A 13,508-nucleotide genomic window follows, 5' to 3' on the forward strand; every position below is an offset into this window, starting at 1 on the left:
CTCAGCTTGTCAACCACATTCTTCCAATTGTCAGGAGTTGGAGCGTTGCTTGTTGAGCCTTCAAGCTTTTTCTTGCTTTCTTTGATGTATCTTCTGATTGCGGCATCTTTCCGACGGATCTTCTCATCTTTGTTCATGAGCCATCCATCCTGATAATAGAGAGTTTCTTCATGTTCTTTCACTTGTTTCTTCAACTTTCTATTTTCCACATCAGTTCTTCGAAACTTTTCTTTCCAAGCGTCTTTCTCTATCCTCATCTTGGTCAAAGTGTCTTGGTATTCCTCCATAGCGGGAATGTTGGGTCGTTGAGGCACCACAGGGAACATGGGTTTCTCATAATCATAAGGCATTTGGAACTCCCTTGCTCTTTTCTTTACCCAACAGATGTAGGCGTTCGTAGCGATACAGTTCTTTATCTCACTTTTTTCTTTCCATCGGATGTCGTACCAGGCTTTCACCATTTTTGTTTTCAACCCCTGGGGATCATTTCCTTCCTGATAAAAGTAACTTTCCACTGTAGGTCCAATGGGTTTAGTTGAATTTGCATACCCGAGTTGTCGTCGGGCTAGGACTGGATTGTAGTTAATTCCTCCTTGTGTACCAATGAGGGGTACGTTGGCGAATTCTCCACAACTTTCAATGGTTTCTGTACCGCAGCGAGCCAAGGTATACCACTGAATATCATTATTAGTAAGAGACATAAGTCTTTGAGACCAACGTAAACCTTCTTGGTTTTCCGTGAAAATGGGAGACTTAGGTAAGTGCGAAACAATCCATTTAAACAATAGAGGTGCACAACATACAATAATTCCACCACCTTGGTGATTCCTATGATGGACAGAGAAATACATGTCACCAAGCAGAGTCGGAACGGGATTTCCATTCAAAAAGACCTTTATGGCATTGATATCAACAAAGTCGTCGATATTGGGAAACAAAACCAACCCATAGATGAGCAAGGCTAGTACAGCTTCAAAAGCTATCATGCTACCAGTTTCGATAAAATCAAAGGCTTTCTTTATTAGAAACTGTGAAGGCAAACCTGGAAGGTTTCCTTTGGTAGTCCAATTACTCTCTACTTCAGATTTCTTCAAGTGGGTACCTGTTGCAATGACTGGTGATTTAGGAATGGCTTCCAAACCATTGAAGGGTATTTTGTCAGACACAGGAATACCCAAAAGATCGGCATATTCTTCCAAGGTTGGTACCAACTGATAGTCTGGAAAGGTAAAACACCGGTAGACGGGATCATAAAACTGAACCAGAGTTTTGAGAAGCCCTTCATCAACATGAGTGTTCAAAATAGGCAAAAGCTTTCCATGGCTTTTCCTAAAATCAGAAGGATCTTGTACAAAAGACGCTAACTCTTTCAGTCTTTCCACATTAGGCTCTTTGAAACCGTACCTCTTGGTATGCCTTTTTACCCACTCCATAACCTAATCCTATAATGTTTGCAAAGGAAATTCTCTAATTGTTTGGAAAAAAAATCATGTTTTTATGGAAAAAGATTTTTTATTTTTTTATGGATGTATGAATGCATGGATGCATGGATGCCACATATTCAAACATGGTAAGGCAAACATGGTAGTTCAAACATGGTAACACATACATGGTAATACAGACATGGCAACACAAACATGGTACACACAGGTTCAAAGGTCCAGCGTCACGAGCATGAGGTCAGAGAACCAAATATGGGATAGTTCTAGTTAATCACCTGCAAAACATGTTCTACTGATACGTCAGAGTCTACATTTTTCTTTCGGATATTACCGGCTTTCCACAATTAAACTCATGAGCCAGCAATATTCTCAAGAAAAACTCGTCTGAGTGTGGTTCTCCGCATGACAACTAATCCAAGTCTTCACCTGAATAGTTTCTGCACCACAACCTAATAAGGCCAGGATGGGTTGGGGTTCTACGGTCTCTCAGCTTCTACAGTTCAATGAAAGCAACAATGTCTTCGCAATTAACTCGCTAAACATATATTACAAACAAGGAACCTCCACTGAGCGGAAGGATTCTCACGTGCGCCTGCACATGACTATACCCTCCACCTAATTTCTTATGTGTACTTAATCCGGGTTAGGATTTGTCCATAATGTATCACTTGTAACAGAACCACAGATGTAACGAAACCAAAGAACCAAACATGTAAATAAAAACAAAACAAATAGAAATAACCCTTTCTTTGGAAATAATAAAAAGATGGTCCCCAGTGAAGTCGCCATTTTTCTGTCGCGGGGAAAAATCGTTGTCTTTTTTGGGATGAGACACTTGATGCCTTCTTTGGGCTCGAGTGCTCAAAAAATGATTTTTCTTTTGTACGGACCAAACTTTTTATTGTTTCCAAAAGAGGAAAAGGAAAAAAGTTGCAATAACCTTAAAAGTGGGGGAGAGATCTTGGGTAAGAGGGTTGGTTATACGAAGGGAAGGTATTAGCACCCAACGTATCTATAGTACTCTATAGGTTTCTTTGTTTTGTTTATTCCATTCTTGTTATGGTGGAGGTTCTTGTGAGAAAGAGGTGGGACCTAAGGTGTTTGTTTGATTATGCTCGCAAAGATCATCGCGATCCTCTGCATACATATCCCCTAGAGGGAATCAGAGCATTTGTAGCTCGGGGTCTACGGGTGCTAAGGTTTGAATAGTTTTTGTGTTTTGTTTTGCTCGCCAAGGATCGACCTTGTGCCTACGTATTCTCAAAGGGATGTTGAGAAAGTCAGAGCAATCGTAGTTCCCACTTATGCTAGTGGAAGCAAAGGAAAATAGACAAATGTCGTCTAAATGCTAGATGTATCTAATCTATATCATCACATACATCTGTTTGTTTTTTGTTTGAAAATCTTTTCATTATAAGCCCGGGGCCATGCCACTTAGGGTGCTTAGAATGATAAAGATGTTTTTGTTTGTTTAACCAGCCTTGTGGCAAAAGTTTCAATGAAGTCAGCCTTGTGACAAAAACTTTGATTAATCAGCCAGCCTTGTGGCAAAAGTTTCAATGAAGTCAGCCTTGTGACAAAAACTTTGATTAATCATCCAGTACGGTGGTAAAACAGTTTGATTGATTAGCCAGCCTTGTGGCAAAAAGAAATTTGATTGATTAGCCAGCCTTGTGGCAAAAAAGTTTGATTGATTGATTGTTTGTGATGATATAAAAGAGATACTCCTAGCATAGAGATGAAAAATGTCTAATCTCCTAGGGTATTTTGATTTGGATATTGGGGATGCTTATAAGAAGCCCGTGGGTCCTTGTACGAAGCCCAAGAGGAGGCTATCCGAGGGTCCTTGCATTGTAAGCCCAAGAGGAGGCTATGGGAGGGACAATCCAGGGTCCTTACATTGTAAGCCCAAGAGGAGGCTATGGGAGGGTCACTCGTTTGTACAAAGCCCAAGGGGAGGCATGGTATAGTTGGTCTGAGCTCTTAGAGCGATTTCACCGGGAAACCATACTCTATGTCCTAACCTAAACTAGGGGAGATTCTTTGCACGAAGCCCAATAGGAGGCTATGGGGAACCTAGTGTTGTACTAAGTTGAACAAGCATATATAACACAATCACAAGTATGAACAAGTATGAACAAATATGGACAGTTATACATATATGATAAAGTGTGTGTATATAATGGAGTTTATGAAGGAAATATACCTGTAAGCATGATCCATTTGTATACACAGGGCTCGGGACTCACACTCGGGGAGAAGTCCGTTTGAATTTATTCAACAGCTATGTAAACAGGTATTTACAAAGGGGCTCGGGACTTATACCTACATGGAGGCCCATGGTATATTTTTTGGGAAGATTTAAAGAAACCTTCATTTTTGGTTTGTTATTAAAGTTAAAACAAATAGATTGAGCTATGTACAAAAGGCGTACAATGAAATACCTAATTTCATGTACTAGAGTGGGTATGTACAAAGGGGCTTGGGACTTATACCTACGTGGAGGCCCGTGTTTTATTCACAAAACATGGTTGACTGTTTTATTTACAGACGCGAGGTTTCGCTTTTGAAAGATTGTTTGAAGATTGTTTTGAAAAGTATTGTTTTGAAAGAGTTTTCTGTACAAAGAAAAACTGTAAAAAGGAAAAAGAGTGGGTCTTATACTCTCTAATATTCTAGAGGCCCCACATCGTTTTGAAAATCAATTGATCAATTAAAAAGATTTAATCAATAGTTTCAAAAAGAAATGGTTCATTGTTTTTGAAAAGAACCGCGATCGCTCGTTTTAAAACGATTTGAATTTTGAAAGAAGTTAATTTAATCAAGATAAACAAAAAGATTGTCTTCAAATGACACTTAGATGATTAGGGTTTGCTCAAAAAATATTTACAAGTGATTAAGTTTGAGAAATCAAGTGAGAAACAATATTTAAAAGTATTAAAAAACACTTAAAATATGTTATTTTAAACTTAATTAAAAATGTATTAAACAAATATATTTTTGTGATTTTTTTTGATATTGTCAAAATATGTATATTAAATAAGAAGTGTTTAAAAAATGAAGAAAAAATAAGTTATTTTGATGGGTTAAATTAATTGGTGAAGTTGTGAAGAAAATAGAGAAAAATAGTGTCAAAAAATAAGGTTTTGTCTTCACTAGGGCTTGAACCCACGCCCTGAGGTTCACTACTCAAAACAACAACCAACTGAGCTGCGCGTGCAGCTTGTTTATGATACGCTTCCATTCAATTATATTTTCAAACAAATATTTGAAATTTCCAAACCAAAAACGCGCCAAGAACACAACCCTAACTGAATTTTGAATTTCATCAAATCTGTGTTGTTTTGATCAGGTAAAGGGTCTATTCCACTTGGTTTTTCACGACGAACATGATGATGACCTTTAATTTCATTTATTTTTACTCTAAGGCTATCAATTTTCTGATGAACACGAAGAACCCTAAAACTGAATTTGATCGTGAAATGATGTATGTGCAAGTTATGATGCAATTGATTGAGGGTTAATGATCCTCATGTGTGCAGAAATGAGATGGTATGTTCATATTTCATTTATGATGCGTGGAGAGTAGAGTTTGAAGTTCAAGTGACTTACCTTCAAAAACGGCCAAACTGAGAATTGAATTCTGCAATAGAGGTGTTACAGAAGTTGTTTGATGATCTGGATAGCTTCAATGGACCTTATGGAAGGTGTCTGGATGCTTGGAACCATCTGAATTCATCTGAGCATAGCCATGGTACCCGACCTGCATAAGCTTCAAGAGTGAATCGAATTTGAAGATGGAGGTGTTTCAGATCATGGATGATGGTTGGGATAGCTCATATATGGTATATGGAATGTGTTTGGATGTTTAACTTGGACAGAAATGAGCTAGAATGAAAATTGGCATGATAAGGCTCATTATGTGTTCATATGGAGGTGAGGTAGTGATTCTGAGATTTGAGGTGTTTTTGGGTGCATGAGTGATTCAAACACATCCCATATGATGTTTATGGTTTGCTAGAATCATCACTTTGGCCATAGCTTCAAGGATTTGGAGGTTGGGATTTCTACCTCACTTTGAAACATGAAACTTGCAATTCAAGAAAGAAAGAGAAAACCTATGCTTTGTGAGGTTTTGGTGTGAATTGAAGAGTGGAAATGACCTCTATTTATAGGCCAAGGATTCTGAATGAAGAGCTCTTGCAAGTTGCTTCAAGAATGATGATTTGGCTTAAGAGATAAAATGGAATCTTTCACATTAAATGCAAATGGTTAAAGTAACTAAACCATGGTTATTTTGGCCAAGCTTCTTATCTCTTTCCTATCTGATCTTAAACCAGAAAATATCTCTCAATCATTGCTTTGGTGTGTCATCACTTGAATTATAGGTCATGTAGTCTTGAAACTTAGTGAAAAATGGTGAAAATTCAAGTGAAAATGATCACTAAATGCATAATTCAAAACCATAGCTACACTCCATATTTTTTCATGCTCTTGGACATTTTGGAAAGCTCATGTTGCATACTTCAAAACCCTAGTTGAAAGTTTCTTCAAGACCTTTAAGGAAATGGGTGAAAAAGATCCATGAACTTTGAGAAAAATGAGATTTCAAGTGAAGTTTTTCAAAAAGTACCAACTTTGAAGCACCATATCTCTTAAATGGTTGATCTTATGGAAAAAATTTATATGTGTCAAAGTTGTTTATTGGATCAAAATCTACAACTTTCATGTTGGAAGTTTTTTCAGTTTGTAGGTGAAATTTTGAGAAATTCCCTTTCAAAGTTTGGAAAAAACCATGAAAAACACTTAGAAAAATTTTCTAAGTATGAAAGTCAAACTTTTGACTTTTTGATTCTTGATTGATTTTCTTGATTTTTCTTGATCAAATGACTTCATATATCATATATTGATGATTCAAAACTTCAAAAGTCATGGTTGACCAAAATTCCCCAAAAGTCAAAGGTGTTCTTGTACAGTTGACTTTTTCAAACGAATCGCATTTCTGGAGATTTCAAATGAAACAGGCTATCCTCACCATATGAATGGTATGAATGGATCATATTGAAGCATTAGAGGATATTGAGCCATGGTTTGAGTTATGCCACCATGTCCTGATTAAAAAGGCAGTTGTTCAGTGAATTAGGTCAAAAAACCCTAATTGTCGACCAGATGAAATTGATGACTGTAGGTCTTGAATTGAGATACAATTTCCATTGTATATTGTCATAGGGATTATTTGAGGATGATTGAAACCTTTGATTGACTTCCTGGGGATTTTTAGGGTTTCTCAAATGTGATCCCTGATTTCAGTCCCTGATAGTTCAAAACCCTAATTCTGAGGATTTGTCTGATCAATCTTTGTGTAAGAGATGTTCTGAGCCAATGGATTAGGTCAAAATGATGCACTTGAGGTCTTGATATCATGTCCCAAGCCATTAGGTCAAATTCTGAGCAAAAGTCAAGAGTATGCTGTCTTCAGTTAAAACCCTAATTCAGTCGACTCAAAGCTGTTGAGCTTGTTGAAATGAATCTCTGAGGACCAAATGTTGATTATTGATGAAGATGATTCATTTGAGATGAAGGGAGAACAAAACCCTAATTGATTGTTATTTGCACTGATGAGTGATTTCCTGATTAAATCCTGCTGAGTCACAAGTAGCAAACACAAGCTATGCAATTTGTTAGAGATGCAAATGATGCATATGCAAATGATATGAGGTGGTATCTTAGGTCAAAAATTGGGGTATGACACATTGATCTCCTGCCGATCTGCCAGCGGATAGAGATGCTTGGGCGGGACGCGTTGGATCGAGGTGTCGTTCAACAGGGCGGTCCAGATGCAGTCGCCGTGATGGAGATGATCGTCACTGATGCGGGCCGTGCGGCGGGGTACAGGCGGCAGAGGAGGGCCCAGGGTGAGAGGGTTAGGCACACCCAGTAGTGGTCGGGTTTATTTGTTTTTTGTTTTCGGATTGTATCTTTAGCACACTATTTTTATTTGTTTCGGTTTGTATATATTATTTTCATCGGATTAGTATTTTTTTTATTTATCATATTAGTATTTTCAGTTTATCTATTGCTTATTTTATTTGGCGTTTACGTTTAATTAAAATGCGAGACTGTTTTAGATAAAACATTAAAAAAAAACACAGTTTCTGCATAATTCGGAAATGAACTTCCGAATTCACCCCCCATGAGGTGTTTTCGGAAGTTCATCTCCGAAGACACCCCCATGAGGTGTTTTCGGAGATGCACTTCCGAATTATGGAAATTTTTTTAAAAAAAAAGCGCTTCGGAAGTTCATTTCCGAAGCAGGGGTATTTTGGAATTTTCGCTGAGAGTGACCCCCATAGGGAGGTGGCTAAAGAAATTTTCTAATATAAACTTTACCTCTGAGAGTGTTGGTAGCGGCGTAACTATTAGAGACAATGAATACTGAAATAGAAAAGGAATGATAAAAATATATGTCATTCATGTCACAAATATAATAGCACATCAACTATATAATCTAAAGATGAGTGGTACAATGTTAAGATAAACTATCAAATTAAGAAAAAAAGATGAAAAAAAAAAAAAACTTAAACTATAGTCTAAAGATAATTATCTTTCAACACATTCTTTGAAGTGTACACACACTCACATTATTTTAAATGAATAATATACATTTCAGAAATACATGTCTAAAAAGTAAAGTTATATATATATATATATATATATATATATATATATATATATATATATATATATATATATATATATATATATATATATATATATATATATATATATAAAAGAAGAAGAATACATTGCTGAAGAATAAATGACTGTGTAGTATTTAATTTCATTCCTCACATTTTAGAATATAAGTTCATGATTTCAAGGTAAATGAAAATAAAAATTAAAAAAACCAATAAAAAATATAATTGAATACAAATTAATGGAATTCTCTCTTAGTCTATTTCTCATACACAATAAATTCACTCTGTTACAAATCTACATTCATTCTTAATACAAACATATACTAAAGGATAAAAATGGAAAAATCGTGGACAATCATCATCAGTTTGACATTTAATAACACGTGCTGCAATGAAAAATAAATAAAATATTGTTACTTAAACGAGATAAAATATTGTGTACAAAGTATCGAATAAATAACAAAATTTCAGAGTAAGAAATGGCTTACAATCAACTTCCTTTGCAACAAAAACTAGAGAAATATAGAAAACCAAAGCATAAACAAACTTCAGAGTTTTCACCATTTATTTTCCTTTTGCATGAAAAAATAAAATATAACTTGTTTGGTTATTGTGCATAAAGTTTATGAAATGCTGAAAACAATTACATCTTTTTCATTAATTAGAAATATCAATTTATTGTGTTTGTCTCTTTATCAAACTAAATAATTGCCTCTTCAGTAGATGAATGTGTTGTACCGGTCCCTTTTGCACACTTAGTAAAAAGGTTAAATAAAAAAGCTTTCAAATAATATTTTAATTACCTTTTGATCAATTGGAAACGTTGCAGTATGGTGACTGCTTGGTTTGAAACCTCACCATAAAATGTTCCAACTCTTCTCGTAAACATCCATCTTAGCAAGCCTTTGAGATGCATCCTTCATTTGGGTTTAGGTGGATGTTTCTTTCTTGACAATAATCTGATATTTTGATTTTCTGGTTCAAGAAGAAGCAAAATTATATCTTTTTATCCACAGCTGAAGTTGGATATATTGCTGCTAGAAGTTGCATTCAATTGTTATGGATGAAACAAATACTAAAAAAGTATAATGTCAAATAAGATGTCATGACATTGTTCTGCAACAATATGAGTGTCATCAATATTTCAAAGAATCATGTTCATGGTTGGATTGGATTAATATAAATGTTCGGTTGGTTTTGTTGTTTGGTTTGCATGATGACTGATACTCATGAACACCCCTCCGGTACTTTTCTTTTCCCGGAAGTGATTGAAAAAGCGCAAAGCTATTCTGTGGACACATTCTTTAAATCTTTATCTGGATTTCAAGAGGGCGTTTCAGTTAGCAAAAGGGCTATGAAGGTTAGGAGTATTTATGAAAAAGGTGGGCCTAAACCCAAAAAGAAAATAAGGCCCAAGAAGAGAATTTTGAGAGAAAGCTCAGATACTATTTCATCCTTTGGATTAGAAGAGAAGGGAGAGTTGGAGGCAGACTTAAAGAAAAGGAGAACTCTATTTCTCTTACTAGGAATTCCTTTTCTGGAGAAACAGATGGCTATTCTGCAGGGGCTATTCCGTGTGGTGGTAATATCTTCGATGCTGACATGATGCAATGTAATCTTAGATTTCAGGAGAATATGGGATCTAATGTGGGTTCAAAAATATGGTCTGCTATTTCTAACCTAGGTGTAGCTTTCAATGGGGAAGAAAGGGACTATGTTAAAAAGATAGAGGAATTGGAAGGCTTGGATAGAGTCAGACAGCAGGGGAAGGAGGAGTGTCTAAATGGTTTTCAATGATAATAGGATCTATGAATATCAGGGGAGGAGGTAGTCTTATTAAGAGGAAGAGTATTAGTAATATTATTATTCAAGGCAAAGCAGATATTTTCTTGATTCAAGAATTGAAGTTGAAAGAAGTCGGTATAGAAGTGGCAGGGAGTCTGTGGCAGAAGGAAAGTATTGGGTGGTCTTTTTCGGCATCTGAAGGTAGATCAGGAGGCTTAATTACTCTTTGGAAGGAATATTTTATGTCGGCGATTCTTAGTTTTAGAGGAATTGGGTATCTAGGAACCAAACTGAATTGGAAGGGAAGCACTATTTACATTGTAAACATTTACTCTCCCTGTTCTATACAAGGAAGGAAAGATTTGTGGAAGGAAATTATAGGGTTAAGAGATAAATTTTCTAATGGGGAATGGCTAGTGGGCGGGGATTTCAATTCTACCAAGAATAGAAGTGAGAGGAAAGGATGTATCGTGGCAAGGAACTCGGAGCGCAGGTTATTTTCTTCTTTCATAGAAGATAGCTTGCTTATTGATCTTCCTTGTTTAGGCAATTGCTTCAGCTGGTTCAGTGGCGATGGGTTTTCGATGAGCAGGCTGGACCGTTTTTTGGTGGATGAGTCTTTGGTTGATAGATTGGGTTTGGTGAGTCAGAAGATTGGGCATCTTAGCATATCTGATCACTGCCCGATTTGGACAGTTTCTAACAAAGCAAACGGGGGTGCTAAACCTTTCATTGGTGAACAATTCTTGGTTCGATGACAAGGATTTTTTACCGTTTGTTGAAAAAGAGTGGAGGAAGATGAAGATCGAAGGTAGAGGGGACTATGTTCTGAAAGAAAAGATTCGCTTGTTGAAGGCAAGTCCGAGGAGGTGGAATGAAGACGTGTTTGGTAGATTTGATCTTCTTATTGAAGATGGCGTAAAGCGGATTAATGTTCCGGATGATTTGCTTAAAAGCTGTAAGGAGGATGAGGTTGATGGATTGGTTAAAGTTAGGAGTGAAGTTTCTAGGAAAATGTGGTTGAATATGAGGGTGAAGGAGAACATGCTTTTGCAAAAATCCAGAGCTAGATGGGATAGAGAAGGCGACATGAACAACAAGTACTTCCATTCTGTTTTGAAATCAAGACGAAGGAGGAATTTTATTGGCAGAATAACAACTGAAAGAGGGAAGGTGGAGAAGGTGGAGAAGGTGAAGGAGGAAATTAGGAGGCATTTTGAAGCAAAGTTTGAGGAGGCTAACTCGATGCATCCTTGGCTAGAAGGTATCCAGTTCAAGTCCATTTCTTCAGCTGATAAGTGTGCTTTGTAAGTTCAATTCTCAGAGGAGGAGATCAAATGGGCTGTTTGGGGCAGTGATGGGAATAGGAGTCCGGGGCCGTACGGCTATTCTTTTTTCTTCATTAGAAAGTGCTGGGACTTTATGAAGGACGATTTCATTTTATGTTTTAATTACTTTTATGCTCAGGGTGCTCTTTCGAAGGCTATTGTATCCTCTTTCATAACTTTAATTCCAAAGAAGGAGTGTCCAAGGAGCCTTGACGATTTTAGGACAATATGCTTGGTGGGCTGTATCTATAAATTATTGTCCAAAATTTGGCTGCTAGGCTGAAGAGGGTCTTAGTTTCTATAATATCGGAATCGCATAGTGCTTTTGTTCCTGGCAGGAATCTTTTAGATGGTGTGTTAGTAGCGAACGAGGTCGTGGACTATGCAATAAAGGAAAAGAATGGGTGCTTGATATTTAAGGTGGATTTCGAAAAATCGTACGACAAAGTTAACTGGGGTTTTCTTATTTACATGATAAGGAGAATGGGCTTTGGGCAGGTATGGATTAAGTGGATGGAAGCTTTAATTTGTAACAGTTGGATGTCGATCTTGGTTAACGGCAGCCCGACAAAAGATTTTAAGGTTGGGAGAGGGCTCAGGCAGGGAGATCCTCTTTCTCCGTTTTTATTTGTTATCATTGGGGAAGGCTTAAGCGCGTTGGTCAAGAAGGTGGTCGAACTGGACGTGTTTTCTGCTTTAATTTTGCAGGGAATTGTGATATCAACATACTTCAGTTTGATGACAACACTCTTCTGGTTGGTAACGGTAATTGGCAACAGGTGTGGGCGCTTAAGACTGTGTTGAGAGGTTTCGAGGTAGTCTCGGGGCTGGGGGTAAACTTTCATAAGAGTAGGATAATAGGCATTAACTTAAGTGTCCATTTTATGAATGCTGCAGCTAATTTTCTGAACTGTAACATAGAAAATATGCCTTTTCATTTTCTTGGATTTCATATTGGTGCTAATCATAATTCAGTTAAATGGTGGGAGCCGTTGTTGCAGAAATTAAGGGCGGGATTGAGCAGATGGAAAGGGAGGATGTTGTCGTTAGGAGGCAGGATTACGATGGTAAGAACGGTTCTTTCTAGCCTCTCTATATTTCAGTTGTCTTTCTTTAAGGCGCCGTCTAGTGTTTATAAAGAGATAGAGAAGGTTCAGAACAATTTTCTGTGGGGCAACATCGACGGTAAGAGGAAAATAAACTGGTTTAGGTGGGACTCGTTATGTTTACCGAAAGAGAATGGTGGATTGGGGTTCAAGAGTTTAAAGGAGTTTAATGCCGCGCTTCTGTTTAAATGGTCTTGGCAGATTTTACGGGGCTCTAATGCGCTTTCTGTAGGAGTTAGGCAGAAGGCTCAATCCAGGTCCAAATGGTGGGCGTATTTGTTGAACATAGAATCTAAGTTTTCTTCTCCGGTTTTGACAGTAAACTGTGAGTTTTGTTTGGGTAATGGAAAGCTAATTCTTTCCTGGAGTGCGAAATGGAGGCCGAAAGGTGTTTTGATGGTGCTTTTTTCCTTCCCTTTACACTGCCAGTTCGGAGAAGGGAGACTTTGTAGACAGCATGGGCACGTGGAGTTCTTCTGGATGGGGGTGGGGTAATTTTGGAATCGATCCCACCATTCAGGTTATGCAGCAAGAATTGCTGTTGTTACGGAATTTGCTGCAGAATGTTAAACCTTCTCTGTGTGAATCGGATTCTATTGTTTGGATGCAGGATAAACAGGACGGTTATACAACTAGGAGCGGTTATAAGGAGCTTTTTGGTCTTCGTCAATTTCCGACAGTTTCGGCTTTGATCAAGGAGAGCCTGCAGGAAGTTTGGAAGTCGAAAGTCCCTTTTAGAACTAAGGCCTTCGGGTGGAGATGTATAATGGATAGATCACCTTCTAAAATGGCGTTGGTATATCGAGGCGTAAATGTGAATATTAGTTGTGTGTTGTGTACGGAGGAAGGAGGAGATTTATTCCATCTGTTCTTTGGCTGCGGTTTCATAAATTTAGTTTGGCAGGAGGTTAGTAGTTGGTTAGGAATGCAATGAACAGATATTTCTGGTAGCTTGTCTTGCTGGAAATAGGAATGTAGCAAGGTGGGGATACAGAAATACAAGTCGACGGGTATTTGGTTAACGGTGGTTTGGTGTGCTTGGAGACATAGACATGACATAGTTTTCAACGGAATTAAACCGAGTTGCTCTGATTTGGGGTGGGATATTAAGTTGAAGGTTTGGAAGTGGTTTTGCCTAAGTAATATTTC

General features: G+C 37.5%; 1 protein-coding gene across 1 annotated transcript; it reads left to right on the forward strand.

Moving 5' to 3' along the window:
* The first annotated feature begins 9,948 nt into the window (after positions 1–9,948).
* Positions 9,949–13,293, forward strand: LOC131639452 (uncharacterized). Its single transcript, XM_058909948.1, has 6 exons — positions 9,949–10,566; positions 10,688–11,232; positions 11,532–11,605; positions 11,962–12,060; positions 12,151–12,616; positions 12,789–13,293. Exons 1-6 carry the CDS (start codon positions 9,949–9,951, stop codon positions 13,291–13,293), a joined length of 2,307 nt encoding a protein of 768 aa, XP_058765931.1.
* The last annotated feature ends 215 nt before the right edge of the window (positions 13,294–13,508 follow it).

The sequence above is a fragment of the Vicia villosa genome, unplaced genomic scaffold (genome assembly GCF_029867415.1).
Source record: "Vicia villosa cultivar HV-30 ecotype Madison, WI unplaced genomic scaffold, Vvil1.0 ctg.002638F_1_1, whole genome shotgun sequence".
Classification (NCBI taxonomy): Eukaryota; Viridiplantae; Streptophyta; class Magnoliopsida; order Fabales; family Fabaceae; genus Vicia; species Vicia villosa.